Source organism: Crinia signifera, chromosome 11, assembly GCF_055691185.1.
Source record: "Crinia signifera chromosome 11, ASM5569118v1, whole genome shotgun sequence".
NCBI classification, from domain to species: domain Eukaryota; kingdom Metazoa; phylum Chordata; class Amphibia; order Anura; family Myobatrachidae; genus Crinia; species Crinia signifera.
In genome coordinates this window covers 122,594,781-122,614,809 of record NC_139227.1, presented here as the reverse complement: position 1 = coordinate 122,614,809, position 20,029 = coordinate 122,594,781, and the positions used below count along the sequence as shown (strand labels likewise).

General features: G+C 50.6%; 1 protein-coding gene across 5 annotated transcripts in view; it reads right to left on the bottom strand.

Annotated features, from left to right (window-relative positions):
- Nucleotides 1–20,029, bottom strand: part of TRIM66 (tripartite motif containing 66) — an 81,558-nt gene that overhangs the window by 57,283 nt on the left and 4,246 nt on the right. For 4 of the 5 annotated variants that reach the window (XM_083164640.1, XM_083164636.1, XM_083164637.1 and 1 more), the window contains exon 2: nt 2,028–2,122. In XM_083164640.1, the coding sequence (XP_083020766.1) occupies nt 2,028–2,122 (95 nt within the window). Of the gene's footprint in view, nt 1–2,027; nt 2,123–15,493; nt 15,897–20,029 lie in introns of those variants that run through there. The other variant, XM_083164638.1, reaches the window with a different exon arrangement.

Genomic DNA, 20,029 nt, shown 5'->3' with positions numbered 1-20,029 from the left:
TACATTTACATTGAATCATCAGCGCCATTTCCCAGCACTTTACCAAGTATAGTATCTCTTACTAACTGCTTTGGGGATCATCTACATTTGTATATAAGTCATTGTAAAAGATTCCCCTCAGATGTAGCAGTACACACCCACGCTTCTAGGTGCCACGTTCACAATCTCTTATCACAATCTCTCCATATATAGAACTAGACTTAAGTGGAGCATGACACGCCCCCTCAATTGGGCACTGTGCAAAATTCTACTACCAGCTATAATCTCCCTGAAACTAGTTTTCAATAGTAGGCAAGTTGGATGCAGAGACATATATGTAACACGCCATGTGCAACATGACCTGAATGCGCCAACACGAAACTCGCAGATCTGTTCTCAAATCCTAAAACATATTCTCTTCCTGATCTCTCCCATTATGCGTATGGAGGAATAGGCGCTAATTAGGGGGCGACCACAGAACGTGAGTTTCGCAGCTAATAATAGACACTTTCCATGACTGGCAGCAAAACAAGGTAATTACCGGCTCGACGCCAAGGAAACAAAAGAGGGTGACTGTCACCTGTGACACCGATATTATGGGGGCGAGAGAGAGAGAAAATAGAAACATTCTCAAGAATTGAATATTCTAGAACTGCTCTCATTATACCCCATGTTCTATTCCGCAAAGAGAGATCGTATACGTTGATCATTTAATTCTCCGTTGTCCTTGTATTACAACAACAACAACCCCCCCCCCCCCATTCTGGGACTGGTGTGTAAACCTGTAGGGAGCAGTTGCAAGGTCTCAGGTTAGCAGCGTCTATAATGTTATATTATATATAATTATAGATGTAGTCTGTATGAATGATACGTGTAACACAGAGCTGCACACGGAGGCGGGGTCAGGATTGTGTACACAGTAGGGTCATTAGGTCGACACCAGAAATATGTTGACATGGGTAAGTTCAACAAGGTCAGAAGGACGACACACGCATTAAGTCGACCATCAGGTCGACAGTAAAAAGGTCAACACGAGTTTTTCACATATCTTTTAGCCGACATGTGCCGACAGGTGGTATTTCATGCCCTACCAGCCACTACAGCGTGGCAGGAGTACAAAATAGTGTGCTGAGCGCAGCGAGCCATGCGAGGGGACGTGGTACACTTTGACAGTGTCCGTGTCGACTGTGTTGACATTTGGAACAAAAAAGTGAAAACCTCATGTCGGCCTTTTGACTGTCGACCTTTAAATTGTCAACCTAATGCTTGTGTTGATCTTCCAACCCTGTCGACCTTACCCATGTTGACCTATTTCAGGTGTTGACCTAAGGCCTGTGGTTGACCTAATGCATGTCGACCTAAATTGAGTCGACCCATACCATAACGGCACACAAAACATAATCGATGTCAGACACCAGTTGGGCGTTGCGGGGGTAGTTATGGATCATAGGGTCCAATAAGAATGTCGACAATGAATAGGTCATCCACTATCGGTCAACAGGTCATATGTCGACATGAAAAGCTTGACATGTCCACAAGAGCAATATGCTGGAAAATGTCAACATGACATTGTGTTTGTGATGTCAACATGACATTGTGTTTGTGATGTCAACATGACATTAACGTGTGTTTTAACTTTTATGGTGTCTATGTCACCATGCGTCGACATGGACACAGTATAAGTGTACCGCGTCCTCACCCATGGCTCGCTGGGCTGGTGTTTTCCATGTCGGCCACTTGACACTAATGACCTTTTCTACTTGTCAATCACACCTATTGACCATGCCGACCTTTTGACCCTTTGTATGTCGGCCATTCGGAGTCGACCTATTGGCTGTCGTACCAAAACGTGAGAATGTTCTGGTAGAACGCTGTGTGATCACTGTAAAAACAACAATAATACAATGATACAGAAATGACAGCAATTTCTAAATGACCCCATGTGCGGATTTGATGGTCCGTGATCTGCCGCAGGTACTCCCAGTGTTGGGGATCACTGCTCACAGACAGCAGAGCCCTTGGTGATAATGATAATGGACGACTCTCACCTTCGCCATGATGCGATGACTGGAAAGGTTCCTCACAGAGCAGATTATTGCAGCATCCCCTGCGAAACGCGTCGGCCCAGAGCATAAGGTGACACCTAGAACACAGGACAGATGTCAGGAAACAAGATCTGCCAATCGCAAGTAACTATAGCGGATAATGACAGCAATTCAGGATCGATGACATTGTGGGGTCTAGTGTGTAAGGAAGGGGCCACACTGACCCAAAAATCGGGCGAATTTAGGGGTCACAGTTTTTTGCCGCCCCCACCATCCCTATTTTAACATATTCATTTTATATATATATATATATATATATATATATATATATATACACACACACATGTAATATACAGCAGCAGAAGGAGCAGATACCTGGGAGGTATCCTGTAGGAGCCCACATTATCTCTTCAGCCGGGCAGCAGCTTTCCACAAACACAGGGGGGGCCCTGGCTGTCACCCACATTAGACTGCAGCCTTGAGCGGGGGACGGGGGACAACTGTAGCCACGGCCAAGAGAGGAGTGGGGGGAAGACTGTATCCCGAGGATGGAGGTTCGGGAGCAGAAGCGCACTGTGCCTGGCCCCCCTGCACACCCAGTGAAACAGCTGTATACTGTATTCTATGGGCGCCGGGCAGGGCGGAAGTGGCTCAGGCCAGGCTCTGAGCCAGTGAACCGAGCGGAGCATCAGGAGGAGCCGCGGTGGGACCTCAGTCATTCATCTGCAGCAAGCAGCCAGCGGTGAGTGACAAGCAGCACTGCCGCTGCCATCGGCCCCGCTCATCACTCGATGCTGCACTCTACACTCAGCGACGCTGCCCTCTCCAATCGGCCAACATCGCTTTGGGCAGAGTACCCACTGGGGGCACAATGTACACAATTACTTGTGATCAAACCCCTAGAGAGCTAGGGGAAACTAATGAATGTAACACACAGAAGGCATAGGAAACTAATGAAACACTGGAAGCAGGGGAAACTGGTACTTGTGTAGTTTCACGGCGCTCACCACAAACTATCTAAAATAAAGTAACTTAACTCCATGCCAACATGGATAGTTCATACCCCCACTATCCATGTTGGCATGGAGTTGATCTTAGATAGCGTGGCGAGCGTAGCGAGCCACTGATCCCGCAGCGTGCGCAAGCGAAGCAAACTCCGCAAGGGGACTCAGACGCACGGCGCGATGCTGGCACCGTGAAACTGCACAAGTACCGGGAAACTAATGAATGTAACACACTGGAAGCAGGGGAAACTAATAACAGACCCTCCAACTCTACCGAATTTGCCGGTACAGTGCCGGTTTTTAGACTCTCGCCAGGCTATGTCACTGCGCTCAGCACCCGTTCCCTAGGGTGCATTGCGCGGGTCCCGGCCAGCGTGCAACACGCGGCATCATGACATCACGCCCCTGCGCTGGCACCGTGGTCTCACACAGTCAGGGCTGACCCAGCCACTTCCTCCCTTACTGTGCCAGTCACGTGATATTACCTCAGTCCTGCCCCAACCACCTCCTATACACATGGGCATACCTCACAACTTTTATGCCCCTTGGAGAGGGACACAGGCGCGTGGCGAAACGTGCAGCCGAAAATTAGGGGGCGTGGCCTATACTCACATATTCCCGCAAGGCCACGCCCCCGTTTTGACGCTGTGGGGGCATGGCCTAGAGGCTCTGTGAGCCTCTAGCCATGCTTCCAGCGCCCCTGGCTGCGGGAATAGATGCTGTGCGCATGTGTACAGTGTTTATTCACCACTGGGGGTGGGGGGAATCCCAACAGCCCCCCCCCCCCCCCGCCGCGGGACACTGCCAGCCACGGGAGGGACGTGGGAATCTCCCCGGGATCCGGGATATTCCCGCAGTAATCGGGACTGCTGGGAGATATGCATGGGTACTAACCCTGTTAGTCTCCGGCGCCCCCCCCCCCCCAAGTCCCACAGTGTGGAGCTGGAACACTCAGGATTTTTACCCTGCAAAATGCCAGTGTGAGTCGTTCAGCAGTAATATAGCGGTCTGCCTGGGGGGTAATTGCACGCCAATGTGCAGATTACACAGTGCTAAGTAAGCACACTGCAGGGTGATAGGGTCAGGGGTGTTTACATAATGCAGGGTGACAGTGTGCAGCAATAATGCAGGGATTACACAACGCTAGTGGGCACACTGCAGGGGGTGACAGGGTCAGAATCTAGTATCTTATGATGTCATCAGGATAGTATAGGTCTGGGTGCAGGTGGATATATATTTTATTAGCGCTCCCTTTTTATTTTATTTTAAATGCCCAGTACACATTCGGAAAGGGAGTGACCACGCCCCCTTTACCAGTGGCCACGCCCCCTTTCTTGGTGTGTACCGATTTCTGCCCTTCAGATGTGGGAGGGTATGTAATAAATGTAACACACGTGGAGCTGAAGGAACACTAAACAATGGACAATACACTGGAGAAGAAGGATCAAAACTGAGAGAGAAAATGGCAGACCTCCCTAAATATGGGAATCTAAAAAGGGTCTTGACCTAACAGGAAGGGACAATGCCTCATTGAAAACCCCCGAGTCCACCACTTTGGGGGCATGCCCAACACTCCAGAGGAGTTGGCATTTTGGTCATACCCCCTGAGGGAGACATTGGATGAGATTTAATAGGATGAGAGATTCAGAAAGTGAGAGATTTGGTGAGAAATCTCCAGTTTTGTTAAAGCGGCAATCATTTACACTGCAAAATCACACTGGTTTCTCAGTGTAAATGATTGCCGCTTTAAAAAAAAAACCTGGAGATTTCTCACCAAATGTCTCACTTTCTGAATCTCTCGTCCTATTAAATCTCACCCTTAATTCCATGTTATTTATGACTGTGGCTCTTGTCAGTTTGGGACGATAATCTCAAATCAAACTGAATATGAATCCACTAACACAAGAGGCTCCTTCCCCTTCATTCAAAGAGATCTGCAGCAACAATGGACCAAGGATGGTCCGGAACCTCATGTAGATTGTCACATCCATGTCATGAACAGTCCATGAAGCATTGCACTGGGTGGGGGCCATAGAGAGTCAAAACAGAGCATCCTTAAGGCCCCCATACATTAGTCTGACTTGTCCTAGGGACAAGTCGGACCTGATTTCCCCTGCAGCTCCCCGGGAGGGGGTCACACGATTAGGCACTTGATGTGCCAAGGTTTGCATATGATAAATCGCATGGATTTATCATATGCAGTCCCCGGGGTGCTGCAGGAGGAGGGAGGGCCATGCGGGGGACATCAGCGGGCGGGGGATGCCGGCTAATAGAGAGCCGAGCAGGGGGAGGCTGCATAGGGAGCCGGGCAGGAGGAGGCTGTTGCGGTGGGGTGACAGCGGGAGCAGGGCGCCGCGCAGGGAGGATGAAGCTGGCTGTCGGGCAGCGGCGGGAGCCGGCCCGGGAGGAACAGGTAACGTGAAAAAAAAGGCCCATACAGATGACTAGCAAGCCATTGATTGGCTGAGACCTCTCTCAGCCAATTAGCGATTGGCTGAGAGGGGTCTCAGCCAATCAATGGCTTGCTAGTCATCTGTATGGGCTTTTTATTTTTTTTTTCAAGTTATCTGTTCCTCCCGGCTCCCACCGCTGCCTGGCGGCCAGCGTCATCCTCCCTGCCCGGCGCCCTGCTCCCGCTGTCACCCCACCGCAACAGCTTCAAGTGCCTCCTGCACGGCTCCCTATGCAGCCTCCCCCTGCTCGGCTCTCTATAGCCGGCATCCCCCGCACGGCTCCGGGGCTGGGCTGCACATAAGATTTAAATCTTATGTGCAGCCCGTCCGACCTCCCGACCCCGATCCGATGCGCACGGGACCGCGCATCAGATCGGAGGGGGTGTCTGCAAGTACGATTTGGGCCGATTTCACGGCCCGATTCATCCGAATCGGGTGAAATCGTGCCCAAATCGCATAGTGTATGGGGGCCTTTAGCCTGCAGCACTGTGATACCCCTGGTGGACCTGTCCAGCATAAAAACCTCGAAGGGTATAAACAATGACCACACAGCCTCATCAAATCTCTGTTCAGATCCGCAGGTGCTGCCAAACCAGCTTTTCTTTCCTGCAGGGACCATAGTCAATACCCACGGGTTGCTTCTACCGCTGGAGCAATCACCACAGGACTCTGGAGAGCTGCAGAAGTGTGACTTTACTAGCTACAAGTCATATATTACTACAGAAGGGCTGTAGCAGCACTTCCTGAGTGACAAGTGGACAGCAATGAATTGCATACAGCATAGATCTACAGGGACATTAATGAATGTAGCACACAGAGCTGAAGGGACATTAATGAATGTAGCACACAGAGCTGAAGGGACACTAATGAATGTAGCACACAGAGCTGAAGGGACACCAATGAATGTAGCACACAGAGCTGAAGGGACATCAATGAATGTAGCACACAGAGCTGAAGGGACACTAATGAATGTAGCACACAGAGCTGAAGGGACACCAATGAATGTAGCACACAGAGCTGAAGGGACATTAATGAACGTAGCACACAGAGCTGAAGGGACACTAATGAATGTAGCACACAGAGCTGAAGGGACACCAATGAACGTAGCACACAGAGCTGAAGGGACACTAATGAACGTAGCACACAGAGCTGAAGGGACACTAATGAATGTAGCACACAGAGCTGAAGGGACACTAATGAATGTAGCACACAGAGCTGAAGGGACACTAATGAATGTAGCACACAGGGAGCTGAAGGGACACTAATGAATGTAGCACACAGAGCTGAAGGGACATTAATGAATGTAGCACACAGAGCTGAAGGGACACTAATGAATGTAGCACACAGAGCTGAAGGGACACCAATGAATGTAGCACACAGAGCTGAAGGGACATTAATGAACGTAGCACACAGAGCTGAAGGGACATTAATGAACGTAGCACACAGAGCTGAAGGGACACTAATGAACGTAGCACACAGAGCTGAAGGGACACTAATGAACGTAGCACACAGAGCTGAAGGGACACCAATGAATGTAGCACACAGAGCTGAAGGGACACTAATGAATGTAGCACACAGAGCTGAAGGGACACTAATGAATGTAGCACACAGAGCTGAAGGGACACCAATGAATGTAGCACACAGAGCTGAAGGGACATTAATGAACGTAGCACACAGAGCTGAAGGGACATTAATGAACGTAGCACACAGAGCTGAAGGGACACTAATGAACGTAGCACACAGAGCTGAAGGGACACTAATGAATGTAGCACACAGAGCTGAAGGGACACTAATGAATGTAGCACACAGGGAGCTGAGGGGACACTAATAAACGTAGCACACAGAGCTGAAGGGACACCAATGAATGTAGCACACAGAGCTGAAGGGACACTAATGAATGTAGCACACAGAGCTGAAGGGACACTAATGAACATTGCACACAGAGCTGAAGGGACATTAATGAACGTAGCACACAGAGCTGAAGGGACACTAATGAACGTAGCACACAGAGCTGAAGGGACACTAATGAACGTAGCACACAGGGAGCTGAGGGGATATTTATGAATGTGTAATTCACAGAGACTTGAGGGGACACTAATAAATGTATCTGGCAGAGAGCTGAGGGAACAATAATAAATGTGACACACTGAATCTGAGGGGACACTAATGACTGTGACACAGACGTGGGGAATATGCATCATTATAATGTAATGTTCCAAATAATTGTCTTCCCTCATGTGAAGATAGAGGCGCAGTAATGAGGAAATGGTCCGATTAGATGGTTCTACCACGTGGATGATAGATCTACAGTGTCTAGATAGAAAGTCAATAGGTTGACACAAAAATGTTGACATGCAATATGTCGACGGGGATAAAGATCGACATGGAAAAGTTATATACATAAATAAAGATCGACATGGAAAAGTTATATACATAAAAGGCCGACATGTCTTTTTCACTTTCTCACACTTTACCATCCACGTGGTCTAAAATTAAGAACGGTAAAGTGTGCCGACTGAAGGGGTACGCGTTACACTAATTGGGGGTCCATGTCAACAGGTTTCAACATTGACACCCAAAAAAGTGAAAAACGCAGGTCGACCTTTCCACCTTTTTTATGTCAACCTTTTGAGCACGTCAACCTGTTCCATGACAACCTTTTGACCCTGTCAACCTATTGCATGTCGACTTATTGGCTGTCTGGGGGAAATTTACTAAGATGGGAGTTCTATTTCCCATGGGATGTTGCTATGGGCAACCAATCAGTTACTATCTACTGTATTATCTTCTAGAACAGGCATGTCCAAAGTACGGCCCTCCAGCTGTTGTGAAACTACAAGTCCCATCATGCCTTGCCACAATTTTGCTATTAGGGAATGCTAATACTATTGCAAGGCATGCTGGGATGTGTAGTTTCACAACAGTTGGAGGGCCACAGTTTGGACATGTCTGTTCTAGAAGGTGCTAAGTAAATAATAAGATTCAGATTGGTTGCCCATAGCAACATCCCATGTGACATAGAACTCCCATCTTAGTAAGTTCCCTCTCTATCTAGAGACACTGTCTATGTAAATCCCGCACCAGATTCAACAGCATATCTCTAATTGCGGGTGTTGGATGACCTCCCGACAGTCAGTTTTATTGACCACACTTAGGTCGACAGTCATTAGGTCGACACCGTTGGGTCGACAGGTGGCAAGGTCGACAGGGTTTTAAGTCGACATGGGTGAAGGTCGACAGGTGTCTAGGTTGACATGGGACAAGGTCGACATGGGTTTAGTTCCACACATGTGTTAGGTCGACATGGGTTAGGTCAACAGGTCGACATGGGTTTTTTCACTGTGTTTTTGACCCGAATGTCAACACATTCGACATAGACACAGTTGGAAGTGAACTGCAGCCCTAGTGGAGGGTAGGGCATGAAATACCGCCTGTCGGCACATGTCGTCTAAAAAAACAGTGAAAAAAACCATGTCGACCTAACGACCTGTGCCGACATAAACCCATGTCGACCTTGTCCCATGACGACCTAGACCCATGTCGACCTAGAACCCTGTCGACCTTCCCACCTGTCGACCCAACGGTGCCAACCTAAAGACTGTCGACCAAAGTGCTGTCGACAATACGACCGTATCCCCAGAATCCCGACTGTCGGGCCCCCATACCACACCCCTAATTTCAGACCTTATGGACAAATTCCTGGTGCCGGTACCCATTGGCCTGAAGCTTTTCCGGGGGGGGGAGGTTGGTGCCACATTAATAGTTAAACCACTGCGAGTGCCATTACCACCTGGTACCATTACCTATGTCTGATGCTTTGTAATCGCCATCTTGGGAGGATGCCAGGACCTCCGGATACCTCTCCGCTGACGTTCTCATCCTCGGGACACAATGACCAAGGTGACGTGAAGGTGGTGTCAGCTAATGGGGCTAGTTACCAAATCTATACCTCTCCGAGCTTGGAAAGTGCCCGAAATCGCAGCCCCACTGAGAACAGTGGTATGTGGTCATTAGGTTGACACGTGAAAAGGTTGACATACATTAGGTCAAAAGGTCATCACAAGCAAAAGAACGCTATAGCTAGCAATGCGAGGGGACGCGGCACACTTATATGGTGTTCATGTCGACCTATGTCGACATAGACACAAAAAAGGTGAAAAACCCATAGTGACCTTTTACCACGTCGATCTTTTCTGTTAACCTTTTGCTTGTGTCAATCTTTTCACCGTGTCGTCCTTATGCATGTCAACCTTTTCCATGTGTCGGCCTAATGATTCTTGACCGACGCGGTTTCGTCCTAATGACTATCGCCCGACACAGTGTCCACCTCATGACCCATCTCTGCCTCTGTCAGCGGGACGCGCTCAGTGGTTACCGACGCAGAGAGCGAGATGCTCACGGGCAGATTTATTAAGCTCGGTGAAGTGATAAAGTGTCTGGTTTTTATCACCGGCCAATCAGCTCCTAACTGTCATTTTTCAAACCAAGCCTGAAACTTCACAGTTAGGAGCTGAATGGCCGGTGATAAAACCCAGACACTTTATCACTTCACCGAGCTTAATAAATCTGCCCCTGAGGGGAGATAAGATGCCCCAGCCGATCACCTGATGGATCACAGGACCTGAGGGTCTCTTGCATCATAAAACCTGCTGTGATGTCTGAGGATGGATGAGGCAATCTGACGACACTCCCAGCGTCAGGGTCCCTCCAGCTTCTCTGCTATGTCGGCAGCTGCTCACATTAACCCTTTCTACACTACAGCGATGATGCCTCGCTGCGTCTACAGCAATCTTCTGTCGTGTGGAGTTCCGCCATCTTACAGCAGCAGGACTGGCATTAGGTGCAGCGTAATGGCCGTGAGGGGAGCAGCGGCCTGGTGGGGATTACACTGAATACAGAACATTACACGTGAGGGGTCATGTTACCCCACTTCATAGCTGCCTCCCCTCCTGCATTCTGCAGGAGACTCCCTGACATAGCAGCAATCTCCCTCATTAGTCTAGCAATCTCCCTCATGTCACCTAGCCCACATTACACTGGTACATAGTTACCTCCCCTCCTTCATTCTGCAGGAGACTCCCTGACATAGCAGCAATGTCCCTCTCTCCCTCATTAGTCTAGCAATCTCCCTCATGTCACCTAGCCCACATTACACTGTTACATCATAGTTACCTACCCTGCTGCATTCTGCAGGAGACTCCCTGACATACCAGCAATCTCCATCTCTCCCTCATTAGTCTAGCAATCTCCCTCATGTCACCTAGCCCACATTACACTGTTACACCATAGTTACCTCCCGTCCTGCATTCTGCAGGAGACTCCCTGACATACCAGCAATCTCCCTCTCTCCCTCATTAGTCTAGCAATCTCCCTCATGTCACCTAGCTCACATTACACTGTTACACCATAATTACCTCCCCTCCTGCATTCTGCAGGAGACTCCCTGAAATAGCAGCAATCTCCCTCTCTCCCTCATTAGTCTAGCAATCTCCCTCATGTCACCTAGCCCACATTACACTGTTACATCATAGTTACCTCCCCTCCTGCATTCTGCAGGATACTCCCTAATATAGCAGCAATCTCCCTCATTAGTCTATCAATCTCCCTCATGTCACCTAGCCCACATTACACTGATACATCATAGTTAACTACCCTCCAGCATTCTGCAGGAGACTCCCTGACATAGCAGCAATCTCCCTCTCTCCCTCATTAGTCTAGCAATCTCCCTCATGTCACCTAGCCCACATTACACTGTTACATCAGTTACCTCCCCTCCTGCATTCTGCAGGAGACTCCCTGATACAGCAGCAATCTCCCTCTCTCCCTCATTAGTCTAGCAATCTCCCTCATTTCACCTAGCCCACATTACACTGTTACATCATAGTTACCTCTCCTCCTGCATTCTGCAGGAGACTCCCTGACATAGCAGCAATCTCCCTCTCTCCCTCATTAGTCTAGCAATCTCCCAAATGTCACCTAGCCCACATTACACTGTTACATCAGTTACCTCCCCTCCTGCATTCTGCAGGAGACTCCCTGATACAGCAGCAATCTCCCTATCTCCCTTATTAGTCTAGCAATCTCCCTCATTTCACCTAGCCCACATTACACTGTTACATCATAGTTACCTCTCCTCCTGCATTCTGCAGGAGACTCCCTGACATAGCAGCAATCTCCCTCTCTCCCTCATTAGTCTAGCAATATCCCAAATGTCACCTAGCCCACATTACACTGTTACATCATAGTTATCTCCCCACCTGCAGGAGACTCCCTGACAAAGCAGCAATCTCCCTCTCTCCCTCATTAGTCTAGCAATCTCCCTCATTTTACCTAGCCCACATTACACTGTTACATCATAGTTACCTCTCCTCCTGCATAATGCAGGAGACTCCCTGAAATAAAAGCAATCTCCCTCTCTCCCTCATTAGTCTAGCAATCTCCCTCATGTCACCTAGCCCACATTACACTGTTACATTTTTGGGAAAAAGGAATGAGAGATAGATAGGTACTTGTGGAGTATCACGGCTCCCACGACCTGCATCGTATGCAGATCGTATGCTAAAAATCGCATCGCATGCGATGCGATGCGATCGCACCCGATTTTGCAGAATGCATTGAAATGTGTATTAAACTAGTGAAATGCCCCCAAATGCCATTTTTCATAGTGCACCACCCCCACTATTAACGTCAACCCGAAGCGTGGCGAGCGCAGCGAGCCCGTGAGGGGCGGCGGTACGCGTCCTACGACCTTTTCATACCCCACTATCCACGTCGGCGTGGAGTTGAGAATAGAATAGTGTGGCGAGCGCAGTGAGCCCGAAGCGTGGCGAGCGCATCGAGCCCCGCGAGGGGACGCGGATACCTGTGAAGGTATCCGCGTCCGCTCGCCACGCTTCGGGCTCGGTGGCTCGCTGCGCTCGCCACACTATTATATTCTCAACTCCACGCCGACGTGGATAGTGGGGGTATGAAAAGGTCGTAGGACGCGTACCGCTGCCCCTCGCGGGCTCGCTGCGCTCGCCACGCTTCAGGTTGACGTTGATAGTGGGGGTGGTGCACTGTGAAAAATGGCATTTGGGGGCATTTCACTAGTTTAATACACATTTCAATGCATTTTGATGCATTTCAGTGCAAAATCGGGTGCCATCGCATCGCATCGGATGCCATCGTATGGCATCCGATGCTTTTGAGCATAAATGCTCAAAAATCGGTAAAAATCGTAATCGGGTGCCATCGCATCGGATGCCATCGTATGGCATCCGATGCGATCGCATACGATTTTTGAGCAAAAATGCTCAAAAATCGGTAAAAATCGTATCGCATCGTATGCCACTACATAGTACCGATAGATACATTTACATTGAATCATCTGCACCATTTCCCAGCACATTACCAAGTATAGTATCTCTTACTAACTGCTCTGGGGCTCATCTACATTTGGATATAAGTCATTATAAAAGATTCCTCTCAGATGTAGCAGTACACACCAATGATTCTAGGTGCACGTTCACAATATCTCCATCACACCCACGCTTCTAGGTGCCACGGTCACAATCTCTCCATATATGGAAGTAGACACGCCCTTTGGGTGGAGCATGACACGCCCCCTCAATGGGCTGCTGTGCAAAATTCTATTTCCAACTATAATCTCCCTGAAACTAGTTTTCAAAAGTAGGCAAGTATGCCCCACTTACACAACCATGCTGGTATAATAAACAGTTGTTATTTCCTGATTATTTATAAGCCCTGTGACATAATGGCGGGATATCCCTGTCACAATCATCACATACTGCGGTAGGATATGCTGTTATCAGCACGGATCGGCAATCAGAGAGCTTGGGATTATATGCGCACGTGTAGGACCAAATCACGTCAAAATATCCGTATGCACAGATGTCGCAGTTAGATTGACAGTTTTTCGGGTGGGTCGCTGACGTCAGAGATGGCCACTTCCTGCCTTGTTGCTGAGCAGATTGGTGGAATCCCCAGACTGGCGCAGATGAAAGAAACCGCGCAATGGTTACATTTGTGCCAATGGATCGATCGCTATTTGTGCTGCATTCGCTATTTTGCACGGGACGACTTTACTTTCTGTCTGGGTGGCGGCTTTCTACTCGCGGACCGCCGTGGAATCTCTGATTAGCGATCCAAGCTGAATGAGGCCCATACACAGCAGCTTACACAATGACAGGACTGCAGCACATCTCACCTCCAGCTTTACACAATCCTTACTACAACCCCACAGCACATCTCACCTCCTCCTATACACAATCCTCACAACTACAGCTCTGCAGCACATCTCACCTCCTGCTATACATAATACTCACTGCAACCCCACAGCACATCTCACCTCCTGCTATACACAATCCTCACAGCTACAGCTCTGCAGCACATCTCACCTCCTCCTATACACAATCCTCACAACTACAGTTCTGCAGCACATCTCACCTCCTCCTATACACAATCCTCACAACTACAGTTCTGCAGCACATCTCACCTCCTCCTATATACAATCCTAACAACTACAGCTCTGCAGCACATCTCACCTCCTGCTATACATAATACTCACTGCAACCTGCAGCACATCTCGCCTCCTGCTATACATAATACTCACTGCAACCCTGCAGCACATCTCACCTCCTGCTATACACAAAGCCCACTACAACCCTGCAGAACATCTCACCTCCTGCTATACACAAAGCCCACTACAACCTGCAGAACATCTCAACTCCTGCTATACATAATACTCACTGCAACCCTGCAGCACATCTCACCTCCTGCTATACACAAAGCCCACTACAACCCTGCAAAACATCTCACCTCCTGCTATACACAAAGCCCACTGCAACCCTGCAGAACATCTCACCTCCTGCTATACATAATACTCACTGCAACCCTGCAGCACATCTCACCTCCTGCTATACACAAAGCCCACTACAACCCTGCAGAACATCTCACCTCCTGCAGAACATCTCACCTCCTGCTATACATAATACTCACTGCAACCCTGCAGCACATCTCACTTCCTGCTATACATAATACTCACAACTACAGCCCTGCAGCACATCTTACCTCCTGCTATACACAATTTGCACTCCAGCCACAACCCTGCAGCACATCTCACCTCCTGCTATACACAATCCTCACTACAAAGGCAATCCTGCAGCACATTTCACCTCTTGTGATACACAATCCTCACTACAAAGGCAATCCTGCAGCACATTTCACCTCTTGTGATACACAATCCTCACTACAACTACAGCTCTGCAGAACATCTCACCTCCTGCTATACACACTCCAACCACAGCCCTGCAGCACATTGCACCTCCTGCAATAAACAATGCTTACTACAACCCCACAGCACATCTCACCTGCTATACACAATCCTCATTACAATGACAACCCTGCAGCACATCTCACCTGCTATACACAATCCTCATTACAATGACAACCCTGCAGCACATCTCACCTGCTATACACAATCCTCATTAAAATGACAACCCTGCAGCACATCTCACCTCCTGCTATTTTCATTTATTTATTACCAATAATGTATATAGCGCACACATATTCCGCAGCGCTGTACAGAGTATAGTTGAACAGTCACATCAGTCCCCTGCCCCAGTGGAGCTTACAATCTATATCCCTACCACATGTACACGCACACACAGACATTCTAGGGTTAGTTTTGTTGGGAGCCAATTAACCTACCAGTATATTTGGATTGTGTGAGGAAACCGGACTACCCGGAGAAACCCACGCAAGCACGTGGAGAATATACAAACTCCACACAGTTAGCGCCACGGTGGGAATGAAACCCCTGACCTCAGTGCTGTGAGGCAGTAATGCTATAACCATTACACCATCCGTACTACATACACAATCCTCACTACAACAACAAGCCCCACAGCACATCTCACCTCCTGCCATACACAATCCTCCCTACACCTCTGCAGCACATCTCACCTCCTGCCACACACAATCCTCCCTACACCTCTGCAGCACATCTCACCTGTTACCGGTGCCTGGCTCCTGGTCGCTGACAATGCTGAGGTCAGAGCACGATCCTCGGTGTATAATCCAGTGCGCGCGGTGCAGACACAGGCTGAGGTGTGCCAGGTGCAGCAGGTAGAAGCAGGTATGTCCCAGGCGACCAGCTGTTTATATGAAGTGCTGTATGATGCAAGCACTGTATCTAAATAGCGGCCCCGCAGGGACTGTCAGAGCAGGGGCCCTGGGGATTCCATAGAGGAATTAGGAACACAAAGGCTCTGCGGTTACACTATACCCTGGCTCTAATGCGCCGGTGACACTGACTGTGACCACTGAGCTGACGCTTCTCAAGGCCACACCAGCGACTCTCATGTTTGTTGTTCCCTGTTACAGCTGACGTGGAGCCCGGTTATAATGATATAATTCTCCCCGCAATGTCTGATGCTACAGGGATGCGGAAGGTTAACCCATTGATTGCTGCATGTAATATATTATACACTAGGTGATTCATCGCGCCCTCCGGTGCTCTTCACACCGTCGTAAGGGGCTGCGCCCCCTTCATTTGTGAACGTTTTGTATTGAACTATGGTTAGAATTGTATGTAAGATGCCTGTATTGCAACTTGAGGTGAAATGTGTTAAATAGAGAGCATATGATGTGGAAGGGGGTATGTATTGTTTTTTTTATTAAAAAGCGGTTACAGAGTAAGATGTACATTGATAGTGTGGAGGGTACAGTGACATTTGTGGGTGTGGGGGGGCTGTGTGTGCGTGTTGTTTAGGGGTGTGTGTGTGTGTGCAATAGTATAGTAGGGTGTTTTTGAGTCAGCGGCTCCCACTGGCGGAGGTCACGACACAGGAAAACAGGAGGCTGGGTATTGATAGGGGTGTGTGGGCATAAGGGGGACTAAAGAGGAGGGTGGGAGATACTGTGCAGCTTCTGCCAGTGGGTGAGGGTCCAGCGTGGCAACACAGGAGTACAGGATGGTGGCCCTGAGTCAGTGTCTCCTCCTACTGGGTTGATGAGAGCAAGCAGCTGGGCTATGAGGCATGATAGGGGAATGTGGGCATCACAGTGTCAGCGACTCCCCAGTGTTGGAAGTTACGGATCAGGAGAGCAGGAAGCTGGGTAGTGATAGGGGCGTGTGGGCATACGGGGGACTAAAGAGGAGGGTGGGGGACACTGTGCAGCTTCTGCCAGTGGGTGAGGGTCCAGCGTGGCAGCACAGGAGTACAGGATGGTGGCCCTGAGTCAGTGTCTCCTCCTACTGGGTGGGAGATAGGGTGGATGAGAGCAAGAGGCTGGGCTATGAGGCATGATAGGGGAATGTGGGCAACACAGCGTCAGTGACTCCCCAGTGTTGGAAGTTACAGATCAGGAGAGCAGGAAGCGGGTAGTGATAGGGGTGTGTGGGCATAAGGGGGACTAAAGAGGAGGGAGGGGGACTACTGGGTGGGAGTTAGGGTGCATGAGAGCAGGAGGCTGGGTGGTAAAGCATGATAGGGGAATGTGGGCAACACAGGGTGAGCGGCTTCCCACTGGCGGAAGTTAATGGGCAGGAGAACAGGAGGCAGGGCAGTGATAGAGTGTGTGGGCATGAGGGGTAGTAAAGGTTTTTGGCTGTTGCAGAGTAGGGATGGGCATTGGTGCAGACGCCATCGATGGTTGGCATTGATGGCGATTTTGCACCATGCCATCGATAGTAGTAACATATTACTTGGATAACCATAGATTGTTGTAGCTATCGATGGTCATCCAATATATCTGACTGAATAGGCCGTGGGTCAATCGGGAGGGGGGCGCGGGGGGTCATGAATCGCGGGAGGGGGGGTCGTGGGGGGCCGTAAATCGCAGGAGGGCGGGTGCGGGGTTCAGTGAATCATGGGAGGGGTGTGAATCACGGGGGGGGGCGTGTCACGGGGGGGGGGGTCGCGAATCGCGGGAGGGGGCGCCGGAGGTGCTGTGGGGTTCCGTGAATCGCGGGAGGGGGTCCGCAAATCGCAGGAGGGGTTTGCGGGGGTGCGGTGAATCGCGGGAGGGTGTCCGCAAATTCCGGGGGCGCGAATCGCGGGAGGGGGATGCAAATCGCAAGAGGGGGGGTGCCGTGAATCGCGGGAGGGGGATTGGGTCCGGAAATCACAGGAGGGGGGCCGCCATGAATCACTGGAGGGGGGGTCGCGGGGTCCCGCGAATCGCGGGGGGGTCACGGGGGTCCGGGGGGGGGGGGGTTGCTGGCAGAGGGGAGGGGAGGTTCGGGAGTATTGGTGGATGGTGGCTGTGGAGTAATGGTGGATGGTGGGCGTGTACTGTAGCCCTGGCTGGGCGGGGGGAGGTGATGTGAAGGGGGTGGGGTGTGTAGAACGTTATACACATAGAACACTTTTCCCTGGGGGGCGGGTTTGTGTACCCTGCTGGGCGGGAGCGTTATATACACAGTGGATGAGTGACAGATCTGGCTAAATATATAAGAGACTAGGTGATTCATAGTGCCCTCCGGTGCTCTTCACACCGTCGCAAGGGGCTACGCTCGCACCCCTCGCGCTTGAGCAGCGGGTCTGCCTGCAACTCCCTGGATCGGCGGTGTTGGCAGACCCTCCGCTCCAGCGAGGTGGGGAGTGCAGACAGATCCGCTGCTCCGGGGGTGGGGGGTGCGTGCAGACCGGCTGCTGAGGGGGGGAGGGCAGTCCCGCCACTCTGGGTGGAGAGGTGGGGGCGGGCATAGCCGCTGCTCAAGCGATGGGGGGGGGGGGGTGCGGGCAGACCCACTCATCAAGCGGGGGGGGGGAGGGGTGCGTGCAGACCCGCCACTCTGGGGGAGGGCATACCCACTGCTCCAGGGGGTTGTGCAGGCATACCTGCTGATCCGGGGGGGGGGGGGGTGCGTTGGTGCAGGACCGTTGTGGGGGGGGGGGTGTGTGCGGGCAGTCCCGTCGCTCCGGCTGGGGGCGGGCATGCTTGCTACTGCAGCATGGGAGGGGGGGCGTGAGGGCAGACCCGCTCATCCAGCGGGGGGGGGCGTGCATAACCGCTGCTATGGCGGGGGTGGGCATACCCACTGCTGGGGGGGTGGTTTGCGGGCAGACCCGCTGCTATGGGGGTGGGTGCACTGCTGCGGGGGATGTGGGCAGACCCGCTGCTCTGTGGGTAGGGGGGTGCGGGCAGACCCGCTCGCGAGGGGGGGGGGGGGGCTGTGGTGTATAATGGTGGATGGTGGGCGTGTGTTGTAGCCCTGGCTGTGGGCGGGGAAGGTGTTTTCAAAGGGGGTGGTGGTGTGTATAACGCTGGTCTATCCCTAGGGCGGGGCGGATTTGTGTATAACGCTAGGCGGGGGGGGGGGGGTCCTAAGGCAGAAGCTATGTGAGTATAACGCTGTCAATCACTCTTGTAACCCCGCCCAGCATTATACACACAATGGATGAGTGACAGATCTGGCTAAATATATGAGATACAGTCACCATAGGTGTTAGCTGGGGATCTGAATCGCGCAGCTCAAATATATTGCTAAAATCATACAACAAAACTGATTCTGAGCCAGACGCAGGTGCAGACGCCCCCCGCAGACATCCGCGTGCCTCGGTGACTGTGTGTGTGCGTCTGGCACCATGCATACGCATGTGGTTGGAGATTGTTACGACAGATTGATTGATCCGTCTATTGACCGGCGACTCTTTGTATGAACATTTCTGGGCAGCAACCAATGAGATCGCACAGAACTGTTTTGTCTTATGGGCACGTGTCCAGCATGGAGCATGCGAACTAGGGCCTGATTCAGATCAGCTTGCTTCTCTGCTAATTTGCACAGCCCTGCAATCAGATAGCCACCATCCCGTCATTCACTTCTATGGGAAAGCCGCTGCTGCAAATGGATTGCTGCCTCCTGCGGTGTGATACAGACGCAACCCATGTGGTGACGATTCCGGCGGTCATCCTAATATTAAGGAACCCTACCCCCTTGCAGCCTAACCCCTAACCCAAATCCTCCCCGTTAGTGCCTAAGCCTCTCACCATACCGCATAAGCCAATCCCCCCTTCTAAGTGCCAACCGTGTGCAAGTGTGTGTGCCAGGCGGGCCCTGTGCCCTGGACTCGATCCTTAGTGTTAGGGATCCACTAGTTCAGGTCAACTGGTTACGGTTGGTGACCCCATATTTCTGGGTGGTATTCAATGCCGGGTGATATTTCCGACAGGGGAAATAGCGGGAGCCGCCTATTCAATGCTGACGTTTCTGACTTTAAAACAAGCCGGATCTATTTTGTCCGAAATGGCCGTGGATTGACAAGAAACATCCGTGGTTTCAAGAATTCAGAGCAGTTTCTCAACAATCAAGAGCCGTTTTCGCCGACACTCCCCCTTTTCAACACACGACAAGCGGAACATTGAATTCTGCCTGTCTAGAAACTGTCAAGGTGGGCGAAAACATTCCGACAGTCGGAATCCAAGATTGAAATACCTCCCTTACAGTATATTATAATTATTCTGATTATTTGACACAATGTTGCCATGGTTCAAAATGTTGACATTCTCAGAATGCTGACAGTTAGGTATAGACGCCACA